At 33.2% G+C, this 25,797-nt stretch overlaps 1 protein-coding gene across 1 annotated transcript; it reads left to right on the forward strand.

Annotated features, from left to right (window-relative positions):
• Positions 1-21,838: 21,838 nt before the first annotated feature.
• Positions 21,839-24,230, forward strand: LOC110604382. The gene is made up of 2 exons (XM_021742523.2): positions 21,839-23,022; positions 23,502-24,230. The coding sequence occupies exons 1-2, from the start codon at positions 21,985-21,987 to the stop codon at positions 23,667-23,669; spliced, it is 1,206 nt and encodes a 401-aa protein (XP_021598215.1). The 5' UTR covers positions 21,839-21,984; the 3' UTR covers positions 23,670-24,230.
• Positions 24,231-25,797: the final 1,567 nt, after the last annotated feature.

The following is a 25,797-nucleotide window of genomic DNA, read 5'->3' on the forward strand; positions in this document are numbered from 1 at the left end:
TGGAACTATCAGGTTTCCCTTTGACATATTAGTCACGAACAAAGTAGTTGTTCCTTTTGGAGAGATTAACTTTGTTGCATTGTCCCTCAAATTAGGGACTACTGTGTTCATTGCTTTGTAATGAATTCTGTAGATCAAAATTAGATTTTCTGATCCTGGAGCCATGTCATATCCCATTGTTTTTATATCAAGAACCAAAGTTCTCATGATATGTGGATCTGTGAGGGACAAGGTAAGATTAGGAAAACATTGGAAAAAGATTGGCCCGTCACATAAAGAAGATTCCACCACTCCTAATAAGGAGTCATTGAACTTGTTGTGTCGTTTATCTCTGACACATAGCATGGCGGCTGTATTAAGCCCTAACCTGGTTGCCGGTTTTACCGCAACTTGAATCATTCCTATGTGTAGGAATAAGTATTTCTCTTGATGCCTTCGAATGAGTTGTTCAGATAATAAACTCATTGATTGTAGTTCTCCATGGACTGGAGTAGCATGTTCTACAGTCTTTACTACATAATCAGATCTTAATGCAAAAGGATTACTATATATGGCATTAGAAGATACGGGAGGCATTTTCCAGTTACTTAAACTAGTATCTAAGTCTGCTGCTAGTAATATTTCTTTATTTTTTCCTTTTTTAGGTGTCGATGAACTAGTTCGCCTAGATCTACCAGAGAGAGAATTGAGTAACCTTTCCATTTTACCCTTAGATCACTGTCAACGATTTATTCCAACACGCCTAACAACTGTGGTTTTCTGGCAACAGGAAACACGACTTTGGTTTCACTAAGGCTTAAACAGGATTGGGTTCAACCTGGCTCTGATACCAATAGGGGAAGCAAGCGCACGAAAATTACGAAAACAAAACAAAACAACCAGAGGTGTTCCACAAGTAGTATTATGACAGTATGAAAGCAGTATGTATAGAATTTAAAAATTATTATTTCTAAGTAATTGATTTAAATAATTTAATAAAACATTAAACAAAGCCAAAGTTCGTTGATATTCTCGGCAGTCGCAGTGTTCATTAGGATTAACAGTATGATAGGTGAACAATTCGCAACCTTCAGCTATAATAGTATTTTTAAATTGTAAAACTTCATTTTGATTTGTTAAGTCTATAAAGAGCAAGTGTTCTATAGCTTTTGCAATATGAGAAGACATAAGATACTTACTTGATCGTCGGTGTCTGAGAATTCTTTTCCCCAACCGGTAGGTTTGATAGCAGAGAAAGGTGTTTCGGCAGATTCTGGTTTAGTGTACCAGACTAAGTAGTTGAATTTGCCAGTAGGTTCTCCGAGAGTATCTTGCACTCCTACTAGATCGTTGACAGGAAGATTGCGTTTTCTGCAAATTTTTGCAGTTTCAGAGTTTAAAGATAACTGAGACAATTTCTTTCCGATAGATCGAGACTCAAATTTAGAGAAACTGGATTTCATTCAAGTAAGAAGCTTTACATTCAAGAAGACTCACAAAAGCTTATTAATTCTAAAAACTTGCACACCTACTCATACTTTGCTTACTCTTTTATACTAAACCTAAGACGTTCGATCTTATCTTCAGCAATCTAGCTAGGCCACCCATCGCAAGACATGTGGCGTTTACAGATAAGTATTAAAGATTCCTATAGGATAAGATGTAGTGCGGGTGCGCTGTGGGCCCCATCGTCCACTACCTTCTTTTCCTTTACAGCTGGAATAGTACAACAATAATTTCAAACAATAATTACAAGTAGACAAAAATAGTTTTACGTCATTGCGGACGTAAGACACTGCTTTATGGCCAGGTGGCCTCGTCTGGATCCTCGGGATTCTGACTATCTTGGAAAAGAGAGTCTGACAGCATGTCTTCATCTGATGAGTCACTGCTTTTAGCACGCTTGAATTTCGATCTAGAACACTCTCCCTTTTCTTTCGGCTTTCCACTAGAAGCTTCATTGTCACTTAGTTCCTCTAGTGCTGATGACAGTCGTTTCTTCAGTTCTTCTTTTGGCAGGGAGTGAAATAACTCCTTTAGTAAGTGAGTCAATTGAGACTTGTCAGAAGATTTTTCAGGTTGTTTAACCAGTTGAATGAGTCCTTTATAATAGTGTACAGATGAAGTTCCAAAAAAGTCAAATTTGTCCCACCATTTAGTCATTACTCTCCGAGTTAACCACTTCACATTCTTAATGGTAAATTCTTCGAATTTTTTGGATCGTTTGGTGGTCAGGATATAATCCCATTTAGCTATCCATGGAATCTTATAGTGAATTGTAAAGTCCAATCTAGGATTTTCAAGAGATTTATTAACCTCTGTAAACTGCTTATAAACAGTTCGTACCTTATCAGGTAACATTATCGGGAAAATTCCCCAGTTAAAAAACCATTCATGAAACCAGGGAGGAAATTCTTTAATTTCCTTTTCAAGTTGAAATTGGATGAACCAGCTAAACTTCTTTTACCTATTCTCATATAAGAGAGCTCTTGTCCAAGCCTGGATATAGTCAAAATAACTATACCATTTTGGTCTTCCATATTGCAATTCTTTCTGTCGTAACAGAGAGTCACCCCATTGTTCACTTGTAATAATATTTTTTATAAGGAATTTACTATAGGCCCACTGATAGCCAGTCCTTTCTGTGGGGATGATTTCTACTGACCTGGTTTCTGTTAGTATAGCTTGATAGTACTCAAAAGTTTTTGGGAGGAATGGTGCTCCCGAATGATGTTCTGTATAATACTCAGCTATTTCCCAAGGATTCAGACTTTCATACCTTTTTTCAATGGGATTCATATTGTAGTAGCTGATAGGAATGTATGGGTAATTTACCTCCTTTTCATTAACTGGTTTGATGCTTATTTTGTAGGCATCATCTCTGACCCGATCCGATTCTTTAATCGGTGTGGGTATCATGTCATCAAATGATCTTTTCATTGGAGCGTTTGAACTCATGTCCTGTAAGAAAATCTCTTGTTAGAAAATCAGGCAATGAATTAAATTCTCCTTTGATAAATTCAATTTCAAAATCAAAAACAGATAAAATAGCTTGCCATCTAGTAAAAATCTGTTTAGATGCTATGTTTTTAACATCTTTAAGGAGTATTTCCTTAGCACTTTTACAGTCAATCCTAATTAGGAATTTCTGATTCAATAAATCAGATTCAAACTTTTGAACACATAAAACAATTGATAAAATTTCTTTCTTGACCGTAGAGTAATTTACTCTAAGACCAACCCAAATTCCACTAGTAAATCTGACTAAGGTTTCTTTGTCATTAATCCTTTGTTTAAGGATTCCACCATAACCTTTCTCAGAAGCATCAGTTTCTACAATCTTAAAAGATTCTGGATGAGGAATAGCTAGGCAAGGTAGGGTCTTTACCCTTTCCTTAATTCTTTTTACAGCTAGAGTGCATTCTTCAGTCCATTCAGGAGGATTCTTTCTAAGCCTTTGAAATAATGGTTTAGCATCCTGAGCTAGATATTTATAAAAATCAGAGACATAATTCAGGCTTCCTAAGAATCTTTGCACTTGGGTTTTTTCTCTTATTTCATCAGGAAATTTACTAGCAAATTCGATAGCTCGGTTGATTGGTATAATGGTTCCTTTAGAAATATTATGACCTAAAAACCTTACTTCTGTTTGGAAGATTTTTATCTTCCTTGCAGAGACAACTAAACCGTTTATTTTAACGATTTTCTCAAACATTTTTAAATGCTTGAAATGTTGATCTATTGTCCTGGAAAAAATTAGGACATCATCAATATAAACAATTGAAAACGCTGAATAAACGTTAAAAATTTCATTCATAATTTTCTGAAATTCAGAAGGGGCGTTTTTTAAGCCAAAGGGCATGACATTCCATTCATAATGCCCAAAGGGCACAGTGAACGCTGTTTTATATTTATCTTCTTCAGCTATCTGGATTTGCCAGTATCCAGACTTCATATCAAATTTTGAGAAAACCGTGGCTTCATAAAGCCTGTTTAACAAATCTCTTTTATTAGGCAGAGGATATCTAATCCATCTAAGCGCCTTATTTAAGGGCTTATAGTTTATGACTAGTCTGGGTACTCCTCTTTCTAATTCTGCTGCATTTTCTACATAAAAGGCCGGACAACTCCATGGGCTACTACTTTTTCTTATTAGCCCTTTAGCCTCTAACTCAGCAATTTCTTTTTTACAGAGTTCTAGATGCCTTGGTCCCATTGCTATGGGCCTAGCCTTTGTTGGAATGGCCTTTTTCGAGAACTCAGGATCATATGGCAAAGTTACCACATGCCTTTTCCTGGTCCAGAAGGCATCTGGGCTTTCAGCACAAATGCTGTTTAGTAATTCTTCTTGGATTGCTTTAATCCTTTGTTGAATTTTAGGTTCTTTTAACCTATTATCTATACATTGATAGATCACTTCCTGTTTTAAGGAATTTACAAATTTAGTTTTATTTTCTACAGTGTTTTTTAACACATCTATTTCTTTCAGTCTAGGCTGAGAGTTAAAGTAAAAGGTAATGACCTTACCGTTTATCTCAGTACTAATTCCTTCTTTGGTTATTTGGATAGGGTATAGCATATGTAAGAAAGGATTTCCTAGGATAACAGGATGAGATAATCCTTTTACCATAAGAAAAGGGATTTCGAAACAGGTACCTTGATTGCAGATAACAGTATTGTTTAGTTTGTATTTTACCGACATTTTGCTCCCATCTGCTGTATGCAACTCTTCAAGCATTTTTTAGAAGTATTTTGAAGGCACTAGTCCTTCATTAATACAGTTGAGATCAGCTCCCGAGTCGATCAGTGCATTTGTCTCAAACACATAATTCTTATGTACTACTATGGTAACCCTTGTATGCCATTTATGGGTAATTACCCTATCAGCCATGTTGATGTAATGGAGGTTGTTGAGGTCTTTACCTCCTTGATCTTCTTCTGGTTCTTCCATAGCTAATTGCTGCTGCTGTTCATTTAACAGCTCTAGGATGTTTATCCTTTCTTTCATTTCTTTAATCTCAGTTTTTACTGAGTTAAGTTCTGAGCGTAACTCTGCCACTGTTGGCTCCTTTTGCCTCTTTGAATTTTTGACTCTTTCTAATATGTCTTTAAGGTCGTAAGAAGGCTGTCTTCTTTCTATCTTCTTGTCTGTTAGGTCTTGTGCTGTAGTGTTTGTTTCTTTGTTTTTGTAGAGGCCAATATAAGTCTCTAACTTTTCTCTTTTCTTTTCCGGATCCTCAATGTTGTCTATCAGGTCAAGGATAAAATTATCCTCTTTTGTCAGTACCAGAAGGCCATTCATTGCACACAGCGATTTATAATAATCGCAGTTCCCTTCACAGTCCTCTTTCTGATCTTCTTCTTCTTCAGTGCTACTTTCTTCTTCTTCTGTGGTATAGTCTACTGCATTGATTTCCATTGTTTCTTGCTCTGAGTCTGTCTCATTTAGCAAAATTTTTACTAATGCTTCTTTCAAATCTTCTTCTATAGTCAATGCTTGTATCTGCTGTTTAACTCGACACTTATTGGCGTAATGTCCCACTTTTCCACATTTATAGCAGACTATAGTTTTCTCTGCTTTGCCTGGATTAGGCTTCTTTCTTTCTTTTGACTTCCGACTGCTTTCTGGTTTTGAAAACCTTCTATGCTTCTCCTTCTATGGGCGTTTGTTTGCGAAGAAACGCTTGCGGCGATGATGCCGATCATTGTCGTCTTCTCTCCTCCTACCCCCCTTAAATTTCGTGGACGGACAAGAAGATAGAAAGCAGACAGCCTTCTTACGACCTTAAAGACATATTAGAAAGAGTCAAAAATTCAAAGAGGCAAAAGGAGCCAACGGTGGCAGAATTACGCTCAGAACTTAACTCAGTAAAAACTGAGATTAAAGAAATGAAAGAAAGGATAAACATCCTAGAGCTGTTAAATGAACAGCAGCAGCAATTAGCTATGGAAGAACCAGAAGAAGATCAAGGAGGTAAAGACCTCAACAACCTCCATTACATCAACATGGCTGATAGGGTAATTACCCATAAATGGCATACAAGGGTTACCATAGTAGTACATAAGAATTATGTGTTTGAGACAAATGCACTGATCGACTCGGGAGCTGATCTCAACTGTATCAATGAAGGACTAGTGCCTTCAAAATACTTCCAAAAAACGCTTGAAGAGTTGCATACAGCAGATGGGAGCAAAATGTCGGTAAAATACAAACTAAACAATACTGTTATCTGCAATCAAGGTACCTGTTTCGAAATCCCTTTTCTTATGGTAAAAGGATTATCTCATCCTGTTATCCTAGGAAATCCTTTCTTACATATGCTATACCCTATCCAAATAACCAAAGAAGGAATCAGTACTGAGATAAATGGTAAGGTCATTACCTTTTACTTTAACTCTCAGCCTAGACTGAAAGAAATAGATGTGTTAAAAAACACAGTAGAAAATAAAACTAAATTTGTAAATTCCTTAAAACAGGAAGTGATCTATAAATGTATAGATGATAGGTTAAAAGAACCTAAAATTCAACAAAGGATTAAAGCAATCCAAGAAGAATTACTAAACAACATTTGTGCTGAAAGCCCAGATGCCTTCTGGACCAGGAAAAGGCATGTGGTAACTTTGCCATATGATCCTGAGTTCTCGGAAAAGGCCATTCCAACAAAGGCTAGGCCCATAGCAATGGGACCAAGGCATCTAGAACTCTGTAAAAAAGAAATTGCTGAGTTAGAGGCTAAAGGGCTAATAAGAAAAAGTAGTAGCCCATGGAGTTGTCCGGCCTTTTATGTAGAAAATGCAGCAGAATTAGAAAGAGGAGTACCCAGACTAGTCATAAACTATAAGCCCTTAAATAAGGCGCTTAGATGGATTAGATATCCTCTGCCTAATAAAAGAGATTTGTTAAACAGGCTTTATGAAGCCACGGTTTTCTCAAAATTTGATATGAAGTCTGGATGCTGGCAAATCCAGATAGCTGAAGAAGATAAATATAAAACAGCGTTCACTGTGCCCTTTGGGCATTATGAATGGAATGTCATGCCCTTTGGCTTAAAAAACGCCCCTTCTGAATTTCAGAAAATTATGAATGAAATTTTTAACGTTTATTCAGCGTTTTCAATTGTTTATATTGATGATGTCCTAATTTTTTCCAGGACAATAGATCAACATTTCAAGCATTTAAAAATGTTTGAGAAAATCGTTAAAATAAACGGTTTAGTTGTCTCTGCAAAGAAGATAAAAATCTTCCAAACAGAAGTAAGGTTTTTAGGTCATAATATTTCTAAAGGAACCATTATACCAATCAACCGAGCTATCGAATTTGCTAGTAAATTTCCTGATGAAATAAGAGAAAAAACTCAACTGCAAAGATTCTTAGGAAGCCTGAATTATGTCTCTGATTTTTATAAAAATCTAGCTCAGGATGCTAAACCATTATTTCAAAGGCTTAGAAAGAATCCTCCTGAATGGACTGAAGAATGCACTCTAGCTGTAAAAAGAATTAAGGAAAGGGTAAAGACCCTACCTTGCCTAGCTATTCCTCACCCAGAATCTTTTAAGATTGTAGAAACTGATGCTTCTGAGAAAGGTTATGGTGGAATCCTTAAACAAAGGATTAATGACAAAGAAACCTTAGTCAGATTTACTAGTGGAATTTGGGTTGGTCCTAGAGTAAATTACTCTACGGTCAAGAAAGAAATTTTATCAATTGTTTTATGTGTTCAAAAGTTTGAATCTGATTTATTGAATCAGAAATTCCTAATTAGGATTGACTGTAAAAGTGCTAAAGAAATACTCCTTAAAGATGTTAAAAACATAGCATCTAAACAGATTTTTGCTAGATGGCAAGCTATTTTATCTGTTTTTGATTTTGAAACGTACAATGTACCTAAAAATTATTATTTCTAAGTAATTGATTTAAATAATTTAATAAAACATTAAACAAAGCCAAAGTCCGTTGATATTCGCGGCAATCACAGTGTTCATTATGATTAACAGTATGATAGGTGAACAATTCGCTACCTTCAGTTATAATAGCATTTTTAAATTGTAAAACTTCATTTTGATTTGTTAAGTCTATGAAGAGCAAGTGTTCTATAGCTTTTGCAATATGAGAAGACATAAGATACTTACTTGATCGTCGGTGTCTGAGAATTCTTTTCCCCAACCGGTAGGTTTGATAGCAGAGAAAGGTGTTTCGGCCGATTCTGGTTTAGTGTACCAGACTAAGTAGTTGAATTTGCCAGTAGGTTCTCCGAGAGTATCTTGCACGCCTACTAGATCGTTGACAGGAAGATTGCGTTTTCTGCAAATTTTTACAGTTTTAGAGTTTAAAGATAACTGAGACAATTTCTTTCCGATAGATCGAGACTCGAATTTAGAGAAACTGGATTTCATTCAAGTAAGAAGTTTTACATTCAAAAGACTCACAAAAGCTTAGCAATTCTAAAAACTTGCACACCCACTTCTACTTCACTTACTCTTTTATACTAAACTAAGACGTTCGACCTTATCTTCAGCAAGCTAGCTAGGCCACTCCTCGCAAGACATGTGGCGTTTACAGATAAGTATTAAAGATTCCTTTAGGATAAGATGTAGTGCGGGTGCGCTGTGGGCCCCATCGTCCACTACCTTCTTTTCCTTTACAGCTGGAATAATAATTGCAAACAATAATTACATACAAACAAAATAGTTTTACGTCATTGCGGACGTAAGACACTGTTTTATGGCCAGGTGGCCTCATCTGGATCTTCGGGATTCTGACTATCTTGGAAAAGAGAGTCTGATAGCATGTCTTCATCTGATGAATCACTGCTTTTTGCACGCTTGAATTTTGCTCTAGAACACTCTCCTTTTTCTTTCGGCTTTCCACTAGAAGCTTCATTGTCACTTAGTTCCTCTAGTGCCGATGACAGTCGTCTCTTCAGTTCTTCTTTTGGCAGGGAGTGAAATAACTCCTTTAGTAAATGAGTCAATTTAGACTTGTCAGAAGATTTTTCAGGTTGTTTAACCAGTTGAATGAGTCCTTTATAATAGTGGACAGATGAAGGTCCAAAAAAAATCAAATTTGTCCCACCACTTAGTCATTACTCTCCGAGTTAACCACTTTACATTATTAATGGTAAATTCTTCAAATTTTTTGGATCGTTTGGTGGTTAGGATATAATCCCATTTAGCTATCCATGGAACTTTATAGTGAATCGTAAAGTCCAGTCTAGGATTTTCAAGAGATTTATTAACCTCTGTAAACTGCTTATAAACAGTTCGTACCTTATCAGGTAACATTATCGGGAAGATTCCCCAGTTAAAAAACCATTCATGAAACCAGGGAGGAAATTCTTTAATTTCCTTTTCAAGTTGAAATTGGATGAACCAGCTAAATTTCTTTTGCCTGTTCTCATATAAGAGAGCTCCTGTCCAAGCCTGGATATAGTCAAAGTAACTATACCATTTTGGTCTTCCATATTGTAATTCTTTCTGTCGTAACAGCGAGTCACCCCATTGCTCACTTGTAATAATATTTTTTATAAGAAATTTACTATAGGCCCACTGATGGCCAGTCCTTTCGGTGGGGATGATTTCTACTGACCTGGTTTCCGAGAGTATAGCTTGATAATACTCAAAAGTTTTTGGGAGGAATGGTGCTCCAGAATGATGTTCTGTATAATACTCAGCTATTTCCCAAGGATTCAGACTTTCATACCTTTTTTCTATGGGATGCATATTGTAGTAGCTGATAGGAATGTAGGGGTAATTTACCTCCTTTTCATTAACAGGTTTGATGCTTATTTTGTAGGCATCATCTCTGACCCGATCCGATTCTTTAATCGGCGTGGGTATCATGTCTTCAAACGATCTTTTTGCTGGAGTGTTTGAACTCATTTCCTGTAAGAAATTCTCTTGTTAGAAAATCAGGTAATGAATTAAATTCTCCTTTGATAAATTCAATTTCAAAATCAAAAACAGATAGAATAGCTTGCCATCTAGCAAATATCTGTTTAGAGGCAATGTTTTTAACATCTTTAAGGAGTATTTCCTTAGCACTTTTACAATCAATCCTTTTTAGGAATTTCTGATTCAATAAATCAGATTCAAATTTTTGAACACATAAAACAATTGACAAAATTTATTTCTTAACCGTAGAGTAATTTACTCTAGGTCTAACCCAAATACCACTAGTAAATCTGACTAAGGTTTCTTTGTCATTAATCCTTTGTTTAAGGATTCCACCATAACCTTTCTCAGAAGCATCAGTTTCTACAATCTTAAAAGATTATGGGTGAGGAATAGCTAGGCAAGGTAGGGTCTTTACCCTTTCCTTAATTCTCTTTACAGCTAGAGTGCATTCTTCAGTCCATTCAGGAGGATTCTTTCTAAGCCTTTGAAATAATGGTTTAGCATCCTGAGCTAGATTTTTATAAAAATCAGAGACATAATTCAGGCTTCCTAAGAATCTTTGAAGTTGGGTTTTTTCTCTTATCTCATCAGGAAACTTACTAGCAAATTCTATAGCTCGGTTGATTGGTATGATGGTTCCTTTAGAGATATTATGACCTAAAAACCTTACTTCTGTTTGGAAGATTTTTATCTTCTTTGCAGAGACAACTAAACCGTTTATTTTAACGATTTTCTCAAACATTTTTAAATGCTTGAAATGCTGATCTATTGTCCTGGAAAAGATTAGGACATCATCAATATAAACAATTGAAAACGCTAAATAAACGTTAAAAATTTCGTTCATAATTTTCTGAAATTCAGAAGGGGCGTTTTTTAAGCCAAAGGGCATGACATTCCATTCATAATGCCCAAAGGGAACTGTAAAAGCTGTTTTGTATTTGTCCTCTTCTGCAACCTGGATTTGCCAATATCCAGATTTCATATCAAACTTAGAGAAAATAGTGGCTTCATAAAGCCTGTTTAATAAATCTCTTTTATTAGGCAGAGGATATCTAATCCATCTAAGCGCCTTATTTAAGGGCTTATAGTTTATGACTAGTCTGGGTACTCCTCTTTCTAATTCTGCTGCATTTTCTACATAAAAGGCCGGACAACTCCATGGGCTACTACTCTTTCTTATTAGCCCTTTAGCCTCTAACTCAGCAATTTCTTTTTTACAAAGTTCTAGATGCCTTGGTCCCATTGCTATGGGCCTAGCCTTTGTTGGAATGGCTTTTTCCGAGAACTCAGGATCATATGGCAAAGTTACCACATGCCTTTTCCTGGTCCAGAAGGCATCTGGGCTTTCAGCACAAATGCTGCTTAGTAATTCTTCTTGGATTACTTTAATCCTTTGTTGAATTTTAGGTTCTTTTAACCTATTATCTATACATTTATAGATCACTTCCTGTTTCAAGGAATTTATAAATTTAGTTTTATTTTCTACTGTGTTTTTTAACACATCTATTTCTTTCAGTCTAGGCTGAGAGCTAAAGTAAAAGGTAATGACCTTACCATTTATCTCAGTACTGATTCCTTCTTTGGTTATTTGGATAGGGTATAGCATATGTAAGAAAGGATTTCCTAGGATAACAGGATGAGATAATCCTTTTACCATAAGAAAAGGGATTTCGAAACAGGTACCTTGATTGCAGATAACAGTATTGTTTAGTTTGTATTTTACCGACATTTTGCTCCCATCTGCTGTATGCAACTCTTCAAGCGTTTTTTAGAAGTATTTTGAAGGCACTAGTCCTTCATTGATACAGTTGAGATCAGCTCCCGAGTCGATCAGTGCATTTGTCTCAAACACATAATTCTTATGTACTACTATGGTAACCCTTGTATGCCATTTATGGGTAATTACCCTATCAGCCATGTTGATGTAATGGAGGTTATTGAGGTCTTTACCTCCTTGATCTTCTTCTGGTTCTTCCATAGCTAATTGCTGCTGCTGTTCATTTAACAGCTCTAGGATGTTTATCCTTTCTTTCATTTCTTTAATCTCAGTTTTTACTGAGTTAAGTTCTGAGCGTAATTCTGCCACCGTTGGCTCCTTTTGCCTCTTTGAAATTTTGACTCTTTCTAATATGTCTTTAAGGTCGTAAGAAGGCTGTCTGCTTTCTATCTTCTTGTCTGTTAGGTCTTGTGCTGTAGTGTTTGTTTCTTTGTTTTTGTAGAGGCCAATATAAGTCTCTAACTTTTCTCTTTTCTTTTCCGGATCCTCAATGTTGTCTATCAGGTCAAGGATAAGATTATCCTCTTTTGTCAGTACCAGAAGGCCATTCATTGCACACAGCGATTTATAATAATCGCAGTTCCCTTCACAGTCTTCTTTCTGTTCTTCTTCTTCTTCAGTGCTACTTTCTTCTTCTTCTGTGGTATAGTCTACTGCATTGATTTCCATTGTTTCCTGCTCTGAGTCTGTCTCATTTAGCAAAATTTTTGCTAATGCTTCTTTCAAATCTTCTTCTATAGTCAAGGCTTGTAGCTGCTGTTTAACTCGACACTTATTAGCGTAATGTCTCACTTTTCCACATCTATAGCAGACTATAGTTTTCTCTGCTTTGCCTGGATTAGGCTTCTTTCTTTCTTTTGACTTCCGACTGCTTTCTGGTTTTGGAAACCTTCTATGCTTCTCCTTGTATGGGCGTTTGTTTGCGAAGAAACGGTTGCGGCGATGATGCCGATGTCGATCATTGTCGCTCCTGCGCTTGCTTCCCCTATTGGTATCAGAGCCTGGTTGAACCCAATCCTGTTTAAGCCTTAGTGAAACCAAAGTCGCGTTTCCTGTTGCCAGAAAACCACAGTTGTTAGGCGTGTTGGAATAAATCGTTGACAGTGATCTAAGGGTAAAATGGAAATGTTACTCAATTCTCTCTCTGGTAGATCTAGGAGAACTAGTTCATCGACACCTAAAAAAGGAAAAAATAAAGAAATATTATTAGCAGCAGACTTAGATACTAGTTTAAGTAACTGGAAAATGCCTCCCGTATCTTCTAATGCCATATATAGTAATCCTTTTGCATTAAGATCTGATTATGCAGTAAAGACTGTAGAACAGGCTACTCCAGTCCATGGAGAACTACAATCGATGAGTTTATTATCTGAAGAACTCATTCGAAGGCATCAAGAGAAATACTTATTCCTACACATAGGAATGATTCAAGTTGCGGTAAAACCGGCAACCAGATTAGGGCTTAATACAGCCGCCATGCTATGTGTCAGAGATAAACGACACAACAAGTTCAATGACTCCTTATTAGGAGTGGTGGAATCTTCTTTATGTGACGGGCCAATCTTTTTCCAGTGTTTTCCTAATCTTACCTTGTCCCTCACAGATCCACATATCATGAGAACTTTGATGCTTGATATAAAAACAATGGGATATGACATGGCTCCAGGATCAGAAAATCTAATTTTGATCTACAGAATTCATTACAAAGCAATGAACACAGTAGTCCCTAATCTGAGGGACAGTGCAACAAAGTTAATCTCTCCAAAAGGAACAACTACTTTGTTTGTGACTAATATGTCAAAGGGAAACCTGATAGTTCCAAAACCAATCCAATGGGATCAGGTTAATTTGCCTGACAATTGGATCCTTGAAGAAGCTGTACCGCCGAAAAAGGAAGAATCAACTACTGTTCAATCAATTGTCCAGACAAACGAAGGATCAGTAGCCATTTCTTTTGGAAGAAGCAGAAGTGTTGCAGAAAGGAGATCTTATTCAGGGGTTTCTTTATTCTCAGAACCTTTACCTCCAAGGTCTTCTATATCAACTCCTATCCAGCGGAGTAATTCTGTTATTGGAGTACAGCGATCTGAAGAGCAAATTGCTACTCCAGTATATGCAGGGTCGCAAAGCCCAGCTCCAAGACCCCAAAGTCCAACTCCATCAGACATGGGCTATGACGCTGAAAGCATACTCTCCAAATCATTTAAAATTATGGTGCTCGAAGTCGAAGACACACCGTTTGACAAATGGTTTGGCATGGAGATTCCCAGCAAAGAACAAAGGATGTGGCACAAGAAGTATGAGCTCTACAAAGTGCAGAAACAAGGAAGTAAAGACTTTCCTGCCTTTATTCACCATTGCTTCTCTATACTCAAAAAACCATACCCTAACTTCGATGACCCTTTCTTTCTAGCCACCCTTGAAACCCATTATAAAACCTTCATAACTCCTCAAAAGAAAATTCTCAAAGAAATGCATCCACCTTTGATCGATGTGACCTATCAACCAACTGAAAATACTAAAGTTGAGTGCATTCCCTTTTCTCATGATCAAACTAGCAATCCAGCAGCCAGACAACAAAATTATACAAACCTGAGCCTTCACACAATTGGACAGCAATTAAACAGAGTAGAAAGTCAAGTCTCGAAAATAGCTGCCCAACCAAAAGCAATGGACATTCTTCCACGAAAAGAAATTGCAGAAACTTCAGGAACCAAAGTAGAAGAAAAGGTGCTATTCAAGCCTATGGATAGCAAGAATCTTGGCCTCAAATTGAGCAAGAATGAAGAAATGTTAGAAGAACTAACTAAGAGGCTAGCTAAACTGGGAATAAAAGAGGACCCCAAAATGAAGGCAATTGCTCCATTAACAATGGAGTTAGAAGAAGAAAATTTGAGTACTGATCAAGAGTTAATACAACTCGAAAACATGTTGAAGGAATCTGAACCAGCGGAAGTTAATAGGATAAAGTATCCTAAAACACGGGCAACTATGGATGTAAAGCCTTACTATCCAAGACCCTCACCAATTAATCTACAATTTGAAGATGCCAGTTACAACTATATGCAGTATGATGGCTCCTCGATAGTAGAATGGAATATTGATGGACTATCTAAACAGATTTTTGCTAGATGGCAAGCTATTTTATCTGTTTTTGATTTTGAAATTGAATTTATCAAAGGAGAATTTAATTCATTGCCTGATTTTCTAACAAGAGAATTTCTTACAGGACATGAGTTCAAACGCTCCAATGAAAAGATCATTTGATGACATGATACCCACACCGATTAAAGAATCGGATCGGGTCAGAGATGATGCCTACAAAATAAGCATCAAACCAGTTAATGAAAAGGAGGTAAATTACCCATACATTCCTATCAGCTACTACAATATGAATCCCATTGAAAAAAGGTATGAAAGTCTGAATCCTTGGGAAATAGCTGAGTATTATACAGAACATCATTCGGGAGCACCATTCCTCCCAAAAACTTTTGAGTACTATCAAGCTATACTAACAGAAACCAGGTCAGTAGAAATCATCCCCACAGAAAGGACTGGCTATCAGTGGGCCTCTAGTAAATTCCTTATAAAAAATATTATTACAAGTGAACAATGGGGTGACTCTCTGTTACGACAGAAAGAATTGCAATATGGAAGACCAAAATGGTATAGTTATTTTGACTATATCCAGGCTTGGACAGGAGCTCTCTTATATGAGAATAGGCAAAAGAAGTTTAGCTGGTTCATCCAATTTCAACTTGAAAAGGAAATTAAAGAATTTCCTCCCTGGTTTCATGAATGGTTTTTTAACTGGGGAATTTTCCCGATAATGTTACCTGATAAGGTACGAACTATTTATAAGCAGTTTACAGAGGTTAATAAATCTCTTGAAAATCCTAGATTGGACTTTACAATTCACTATAAGATTCCATGGATAGCTAAATGGGATTATATCCTGACCACCAAACGATCCAAAAAATTCGAAGAATTTACCATTAAGAATGTGAAGTGGTTAACTCGGAGAGTAATGACTAAATGGTGGGACAAATTTGACTTTTTTGGAACTTCATCTGTACACTATTATAAAGGACTCATTCAACTGGTTAAACAACCTGAAAAATCTTCTGACAAGTCTCAATTGACTCACTTACTAAAGGAGTTATTTCACTCCCTGCCAAAAGAAGAACTGAAGAAACGACTGTCATCAGCACTAGAGGAACTAAGTGACAATGAAGCTTCTAGTGGAAAGCCGAAAGAAAAGGGAGAGTGTTCTAGATCGAAATTCAAGCGTGCTAAAAGCAGTGACTCATCAGATGAAGACATGCTGTCAGACTCTCTTTTCCAAGATAGTCAGAATCCCGAGGATCCAGACGAGACCACCTGGCCATAAAGCAGTGTCTTACGTCCGCAATGACGTAAAACTATTTTTGTCTACTTGTAATTATTGTTTGAAATTATTGTTGTACTATTCCAGCTGTAAAGGAAAAGAAGGTAGTGGACGATGGGGCCCACAGTGCACCCGCACTACATCTTATCCTATAGGAATCTTTAATACTTATCTGTAAACGCCACATGTCTTGCGATGGGTGGCCTAGCTAGATTGCTGAAGATAAGATCGAACGTCTTAGGTTTAGTATAAAAGAGTAAGCAAAGTATGAGTAGGTGTGCAAGTTTTTAGAATTAATAAGCTTTTGTGAGTCTTCTTGAATGTAAAGCTTCTTACTTGAATGAAATCCAGTTTCTCTAAATTTGAGTCTCGATCTATCGGAAAGAAATTGTCTCAGTTATCTTTAAACTCTGAAACTGCAAAAATTTGCAGAAAACGCAATCTTCCTGTCAACGATCTAGTAGGAGTGCAAGATACTCTCGGAGAACCTACTGGCAAATTCAACTACTTAGTCTGGTACACTAAACCAGAATCGGCCGAAACACCTTTCTCTGCTATCAAACCTACCGGTTGGGGAAAAGAATTCTCAGACACCGACGATCAAGTAAGTATCTTATGTCTTCTCATATTGCAAAAGCTATAGAACACTTGCTCTTTATAGACTTAACAAATCAAAATGAAGTTTTACAATTTAAAAATACTATTATAGCTGAAGGTAGCGAATTGTTCACCTATCATACTGTTAATCCTAATGAATACTGTGACTGCCGAGAATATCAACGAACTTTGGCTTTGTTTAATGTTTTATTAAATTATTTAAATCAATTACTTAGAAATAATAATTTTTAAATTCTATACATACTGCTTTCATACTGTCATAATACTACTTGTGGAACGTCTTTACTCATCCCACTTGAAGAACAGAGAGAGCAAAATCCATAGAATTTTTAGAGTTTTAAACGGAAAGAGTGAGAGAGAGAAAGAGGAGGTGACAACTGGCAACAAGAATGTTGCCATGGCTGACACCTGGCGCGAAGAATTCAAAGCATGTATTAACGTCCTTTTAGATAGGTTCTGAGGTTTATTAGTAATAGAAAAAAATTTAAATGTTGAATAATAATTAATCATCCAAAAATTTATATGTCTTAATTAATTTTGATTTAAAAATTTAGAGCTTATATATCATACAATAGAATCATTTTTTAAAATATTTATTAAATAAAAAATTTTAAATATTTATATTAATTCATATTTATATTAAAAATTTTAAAATTTGAATAATAAAGTTATTTTTTTTAATTTATTACAATTATAATTAAGAGTATTAAATTAAATACAAAAATTAATAGTAAATTATAATATAGTTTTTAAAATTTTATATTAATGAAAATATAACGGTGAATGTGTTGACCCTCTGGCTTTGCATGCAGTTTTCCAGAAATTGAATAATTCTGCTTCACTCTTTCCCTCAGTTTCCCAGCCATCTTTATGCATCATCAGGTCTTCAAATATGATTCCACTTCCTTTATCACTTGATTGGCTCCCATCCGAAATGCCATGGTCTTCAGTATTGTCAATACCGATATTCTGTTTAAATATTTTAAAATATTTATAATTTTAAATATAATTAGTGTGGGTTAATTTAAAATTAAATTAATATACTAAATCATTAATAAAATTAAAAATTTATAATAATAATGTAAATATTTTTTTAATATTATAAATTTTTATTTTAAAAGAAATATTAAAAAAATCCTAATCCTCAAAAAAAAATTTCCAATTGTATCTTAAATTTTAAAAATTTATCAATTAAACTTTAATATTTTAAATTGTAATATCTTGAATTTTTTTAATGTAGCATAGTGACGTAATGATGATGCGTCATGACATTTTCATTAAGAAATTAATAAAATTTAATGATAAAATATAATTAAAATAAATATAAAAGTGTAAAATTTAATTAATAAATTATAAAGAAATAAGATACAATTAAAAATAAGAAAAAAATAGAGGTATGTTTTTATCGTTACTTCTAAAATTTATTAAGTATCACGATAAGTAAACTAACCTACAACCTATTATTATTATAAATTTTGTTTAAATAATAAAATTTATATACTTTACTGTTACATTCTCTAAATTAATGTGTCAAACTAAGGATTTTGAAAAAACAACATATTTCCTGCTATGCTTTGAAACTTTCTTTTTAAAATAAATCATCAAATTTATTTATTTAATTTATTTAAAATAAAAATTAAAAATAAAATAAATAAAATTTGAAATCACTTAAATTTATTTAAATATATTTATTATCGAATTAAAATTATGAATTTTCTTTCTAGTTATTTATTTTTAACTTTTTTTAATATTTTAACATCAATTTTATCTGTATTCATCCAGCATTCTCCTGCTCCTCTAATAAGTGGTTTTTTAAATCATTAACAAATGAATCCTTCAATTAAATAATAGTTCAGTTAAAGTTGAAATATAATTTACTCTTCAATTAAATCTTTATATGTAATTAAATATTATATAATAAAAAAGTAATTAAAATATTTATTAAATAATATATTTATATTATTATTTTTATGATTTATTTTACATATATACTTTATATAAATTATAAATAATTTAAATATGTATTATATAAATAATATAATTTACATTAACAACTACTTTAATGACATTATATATAATTTTTTATAAAAAATACATAAATTTATTTTAAATACTAATAATTAAAATTAAAATTAAAATTATATTATAATTGAAAAATTAAAAATCATACCAAACTAAAATAATAAAAAATTTAATTAAAATTATATCAAATTTCAATTAATTTTAATTTTTAAGTAAATTTTGAACCTAAATTGAAAAATATTATTTTTTTAAAAAATAAAATAATACAATAATTCTATAATTAATTTTTTTATATATTTAAAAAAGCCATAAAAAATAATTTATATCCATATAATTTTTTTAATGTATTAAATTAAGTTTTAAGATAATCAGAATAGTTTGTTTTTTTATTTTTATTATTTTCTATACAGCTCTTTATTTCAATAATTATTAACATAATATTTTAATTTATAAATATTAATTATTTTTAATATAATTTCATTTGATTTAAATATTTTGTACAGATACTAGTAAAACAATCTTATCTAGAGCAAGCATTTAGAATAATCAACAATTAACAAATTGGAAACCTCCCAATACACCAATAGATACAATATATAAAACAGGTATATTAGATTTTAAATCAACCAGAGCGATTAAAACAAAAGAAAAAGTAGTACCTTTATATTCTGAAAATCAATCTATGAGCTTATTAAGTAAAAAGACCATATTAAAATACATTAATCAAGGATACAGATTTATGCATATAGGATTAGTACAAATTGCCATAAAACCATTAACAGTAGAAGGATTAAATACTAGTATGCATGTAGCATTAAGAGATGGTAGACATATTAACTATAAAGACTCTTTATTACGATTATTTGAAACTAGTTTAACTAATGGACCAATATATTCAAACTGTTTTCCTAATTTTACAGTTTCATTAACTGACCCTCATATAATGAAAATATTGACATTAGACATATTAACACATAACTATAATATGTTAAAAGGATCCCATATCTATGAAGTATTTTATAGATTAAATTATAAAATTATGAATATTTGATTATGTCCTAATGCTATTGATCACAATAAACAAACAGGAGAAACAATTTTTTGGGAAATTGATCCAACCAAGGCTAATATAAATATTCCTAAATCTATACAATGGAAAGATGTCACTCTACCAGAAACATGGAAATATCCCGTTAAAACCATGCCAAGTTTACCTGCCAAAGAAAACACAGAAATAGATTATATTATACAAAATAATGGTGGAACAGTAGAATTAAAATTTAAAAGATCCAATTCTTTTAGACAAACTACTCCTAGTATATACCAACCATCTAGACATTCCTTAGAATCCTCTAGGCGATCACATAATATTGATATACAGCCCGATACGAGTATTTCTGAGGAATCTACTATCCCTCAATATCAAGGACCATATTTTGGAGAAACGTCAGGAACTAAACCAATAGAAGAAACCTTTAATCAACACACCATACCACAATCCACAAAAGGAATCAAAATCCAAGAAGGAGTTTTTAGACAAGGGCAAAACCTTATGAAGATAGTGCTTTTACCCTTAATACATTAACTCAAACCTTTGAACTTGATAAAGACCAAATTCAAGCTGACTATATGTCAGATTTAAACCGGGGGAAAAGGGATATATTTCTGCAAACTTATTCCAGAAAAGAACAGAGTTTAATTAAACGACAATTTTTTACATTTTGTGAACAAATAGAAAAAACAATTTCATTTTTTACATATTTGAAATATTTTCAAGATCAGAAGCTAAATGTATTAGAAAAGAAAATACACAAATGGCATAAAGTAAATGACATAGGAGGACCTAGTGATGTAGCACATGAATGTGAAAGACCACCATTAGATAGAGTATTTTTCAAGAAGAACCAAATATCTCATGGAATGCAACCAATTGTAGACACTAAAAATATACAGAATAATGACATAAGAGATATTAATTTATAAAATAATTGGACTAATGTAACATTACATATAATAGGACAACAATTAGATAGGATGGAAGAAAAAATAGATAGAAATCATGAAGGAATTACAAATATAGAACATATAGAAACACCACAAGCACCATCACCTATATCACCTAAACCAAATACTATATATTTATCTCAAAGATATAGTAATCCAAAACCATATGATATAGATTCAGTTAAAAAACAAGTTAATAAACCCTTCACAAAAATGATACCACCATCACAAAATCCAATTGATACAGTTACAATAAACCCAAAAACAGATTAAATGATATGTCTAAATTATTACAGAAAATTATAAATGAACAAAAAACCTCACCAAAGATCAGCACATCTGGAGGTATTAAAATCAATGAGCCATTAATACCTCCAGATGTGCTGATCTTTGGTGAGGTTTTTTGTTCATTTATAATTTTCTGTAATAATTTAGACATATCATTTAATCTGTTTTTGGGTTTATTGTAACTGTATCAATTGGATTTTGTGATGGTGGTATCATTTTTGTGAAGGGTTTATTAACTTGTTTTTTAACTGAATCTATATCATATGGTTTTGGATTACTATATCTTTGAGATAAATATATAGTATTTGGTTTAGGTGATATAGGTGATGGTGCTTGTGGTGTTTCTATATGTTCTATATTTGTAATTCCTTCATGATTTCTATCTATTTTTTCTTCCATCCTATCTAATTGTTGTCCTATTATATGTAATGTTACATTAGTCCAATTATTTTGTAAATTAATATCTCTTATGTCATTATTCTGTATATTTTTAGTGTCTACAATTGGTTGCATTCCATGAGATATTTGGTTCTTCTTGAAAAATACTCTATCTAATGGTGGTCTTTCACATTCATGTGCTACATCACTAGGTCCTCCTATGTCATTTACTTTATGCCATTTGTGTATTTTCTTTTCTAATACATTTAGCTTCTGATCTTGAAAATATTTCAAATATGTAAAAAATGGAATTATTTTTTCTATTTGTTCACAAAATGTAAAAAATTGTCGTTTAATTAAACTCTGTTCTTTTCTGGAATAAGTTTGCAGAAATATATCCCTTTTCCCCCGGTTTGAATCTGACATATAGTCAGCTTGAATTTGGTCTTTATCAAGTTCAAAGGTTTGAGTTAATGTATTAAGGGTACAATCAGAAATAAGACAGTTAAAATTAGAAGTTAGACAACTTAAATATAGATGTGACCAGTTAGAACAAAATCAAAATTTAAAGAATAAAGAAAAAATTATAGAACAAAAAGAAGAAATTACTTCATTGTATACCAGTAGTACTAGTATTATGAATAGACCATTAGCTCCAATGTCAAGTGCATTAATAATCCAACCAAGTTATCCCAGACCAAGATCACCAAGACCAAATTTTACTTCATTAAATAGATACAGCCAATTACAATCTCCTATGGGTTCTATTAGATCAATCACACCTTCCACTTTCAAGCAAATCGTCACAAACACCCCATCTTCTAGCCAAAGTCCAACCATTTCACAAGAATTAAATCATTCAGATTACAAATATAAGCCCATTGAAGATCACATCATTACAATTGAACCAGAATATTGGGCAAAAAACCCAAATCTCAATAACTACGAAATTTGTGATTCCATTTTTTCTAAGACACATTTTTATATCCCAGACAATTTTAGTAAATCTCAACACTACTATGAGACTATTCTTATCCAGACAAATTCCATTTTAATTCAGAACAATTACGATCCACAAAGTCCAAATAATATTAGATATTGTAAAGTTCGTCTCTTGAAGGTATGGACCCTGGCGGAGTGGGGACAAGAGCCCCACCAGACAAAAGAAATTATTTTGACCAATGGACAAAGTACAAAATACAATTATTATGATTACCAAGCTGCTTGGGAACGAACGTTCTTTAAGCAAAATGACCATATGTCTATTTCATTTTTCTTTTATATTGCTGACAATTTTGAATATCCAATACCTTATTGGTTTCATCAATGGTGGAACAAATTTGGGATACAAACTGATATTATTCCAGACCAAGTACAAACAGCCCAAATACAATTTTTTGATAGAACTAAACTACCTGATACCATTAACTGCTCCCCAAAGTGGTTAATTTATAGCCATTATTTCCACATACCATGGATATTCATGATAGAATACCAGATTAATGATCAAACAATTGATAATTTTCAAGTGCCAATTCTTATTCGGAAATATAAAACCAAATGGTGGTCCAAGACTGATTTGCAGGCTTGTGGCCCAGATGCCTTAGAACCATTTTTTCTTAAATACCCACAACTGTGCAAAAGCCCAAGCCCAGCCAATATATCCAAACATGAGACCTTTCTTAGGGGTGAGCATTCGGTCGGTTCGGTTCAAAACCGAACCGAACCGAATAAACCGAAAACCGAAATTCTAGTTTTTATGAAAACCGAACCGAACTGATTTTGGTCAGAAACCGAATCGAACCGAACCGGTCTGATTCGGTTCGATTCGGTTCGGTTTGATCGGTTTCGATTTTTAATATTTTTAAAAATTTTTACACTTTATTTTTAGTATTTTAAAATTTAATTAAAATATTTTAATTTTAATATAATTTAATTTCTCTATATTATTGAAAAAACATATTATTATCCCTAATCGGTTCGGTTTGGTTTTTTCGGTTTTTTTCTGATCAAAACCGAACCGAACCGAAATAACCAAAATTTCTGAAATTTAAAATCGAACCGAACCGAAATGTATAAAAAACCGAACCAAATTTTCAAATCGGTTCGGTTCGGTCGGTTTTTTCGGTTTAAACCGGATTCTGCTCACCCCTAACCTTTCTGGCAAAAAGACAAATAATCATATCCCAACTAGCAGCATGTACTTCTGAGACAGAGTATGAAAAATTAATAAAAGAATTAAATGAGACAAAAAATTCTACGGCCTCACCAGTAGATCTCTCTGATGACAATGACGACTTTTTTACTCAAGTGGACATGTAGAAATTATCAATAATACAGCAGACAAAAACAAAAGAAGTGACTCAGCATCAGCATTGACGAAAGCAATGACGTCACAAAGCACTCACAGACAATTGATAGACAAAAACAAAAGAAGTGACTCAGCATGACCCACCAAGCATCTAATGGCCAACAAAGTGGCAGACAATGGGACCCAGGACCCACAAAACACTTATGGACCGCTCAACCAAATTCAATTTCATTTTGAAATTCGGACCGCTTAACTGCATTGGATAACACTTTGGCGTCCGCGGCTATAAAAAGGATCATTCGGTTCATTACAAAACACACCGAATTCCAGACAGAATTCTCACAATAAATCTTTCTCAAATGTATTCAATAGCTAGTTTAGTTTTATTTTCAACAATTTGTAAGGAGTCTTTGGTTTACTACAACCAAGACGTAACAATTTTTATTTAAAGTATTTTGTATTTACAAAAGTAAGTTTGTATTTTGTATTCAGTCTTTTATATATTTGTATTTTATACAAACTGTTACTGTGTAAGTTTGTGTTGACGGCAATCTATTCTCTCTCTCTACGTATACCATTCTGAGTTGACTCTGGGAATCCAGGTTAACATTGCAGGAACCCTAATCAAAATTAAAATATTGCATTCATGATAAGTATGCTCTGTGGTTGCAGTTTAGGCTGATCTTCCACATCAGAAAGTGTGTTGCTCATTTGATTAACAAAATTGATATTAAAACTGGTAATTAAAATGAATATAGAAATGACTGAATATTATTGTTATACTTGTAATCTATATTATACTGTTGTAACAATTATTCATGAATGGAATGGTATTAGTACTTATATGCAGATTAGATATCCCCATACTTAGTAATATTATGACCAAACAATATAAGAATAGTGAATGTATGTGTATAAATTGCATATTAAATCGAATATTAGTGAATTCATTATTTATCGTTCTTGTTATCTATCTTGTTATCTGTATTTTATTTGTATTTGAAGTTTAAATCGTAGGTGCGTTCCAGAATGGTATCAGAGCCAGTGAAGAATCTAGCTATCTTAAACTATTCAAATTAAAATTTTAGGGTTGTAACTGTATCACGAAAACCATAAGTCAGGCAGAAGAGTATAAGACCTGCAGTGTGAGTAGAGAAGGAAGTGTATGTGAAAACCCTAAGATTCTAAGATGAATATGTTTAGGAGAACTAGATCTTCTAGGTCCAGACAACCAGACGAAGAACTCATAAACGATTTAAATATTAATACAGATAATACTAAGACTATACTATCTAGAGAAGGTACTTGGAATAATCAACAATTAACCAATTGGAAACCACCTAAAACCCCAATATCTAGTATATATAAGAAAGGAATAATAGACTTTAAATCAGCTAGAGCTATTAAAACCAAAGAGAAAGTAGTACCATTATACTCTGAAAATCAATCAATGAGTTTATTAAGTAAGAAAACAATATTAAAATATATTAACTAAGGATATAGATTTATGCATATAGGATTAGTATAAATTGCCATTAAACTATTAACTGTAGAAGGATTAAATACTAGCATGCATGTTGCATTAAGAGATTGTAGACATATTAATTATAAAGACTCATTATTAGGTTTATTTGAAACAAGTTTAACAAATGGACCAATATATTCAAACTGTTTCCCTAATTTTACAATATCTTTAACTGACCCACATATAATGAAGATATTAACATTAGATATTTTAACTCATAATTACAATATGTTAAAAGGATCACATATATATGAAGTATTTTACAGATTAAATTATAAAATAATGAACACAGGATTATGTCCGAATGCTATTGACCATAATAGGTTAACAGGAGAAACAATCTTTTGGGAAATTGACCAAACCAAAGCAAATATAACTGTACCAAAAACCATACAATGGAAAGATGTAAGTCTACCAGATAGTTGGAAATATCTAGTTAAAACAATACTAAGTTTACCTGCAAAAGAAAATAAAGAGATAGATTATATTATACAAAATAATGATGATTCAGTAGAATTAAAATTTAAAAGATCAAATTCTTTTAGGCAAACCAATTCTAGTATATACCAACCCTCTAGACATTCATTAGGATCTTCACAAAGAAAACCTAATAT

The sequence above is a fragment of the Manihot esculenta genome, chromosome 17 (genome assembly GCF_001659605.2).
Source record: "Manihot esculenta cultivar AM560-2 chromosome 17, M.esculenta_v8, whole genome shotgun sequence".
In the NCBI taxonomy this organism is placed as follows: domain Eukaryota; kingdom Viridiplantae; phylum Streptophyta; class Magnoliopsida; order Malpighiales; family Euphorbiaceae; genus Manihot; species Manihot esculenta.

Coding starts and splice junctions, on each gene's coding strand:
- LOC110604382 (XM_021742523.2), top strand. CDS start 21,985: ATGAATAGACCATTAGCTCCAATGTCAAGTGCATTAATAATCCAACCA. Junction 23,023..23,501: donor CCAATATATCCAAACATGAG/ACCTTTCTTAGG, acceptor TGCTCACCCCTA/ACCTTTCTGGCAAAAAGACA.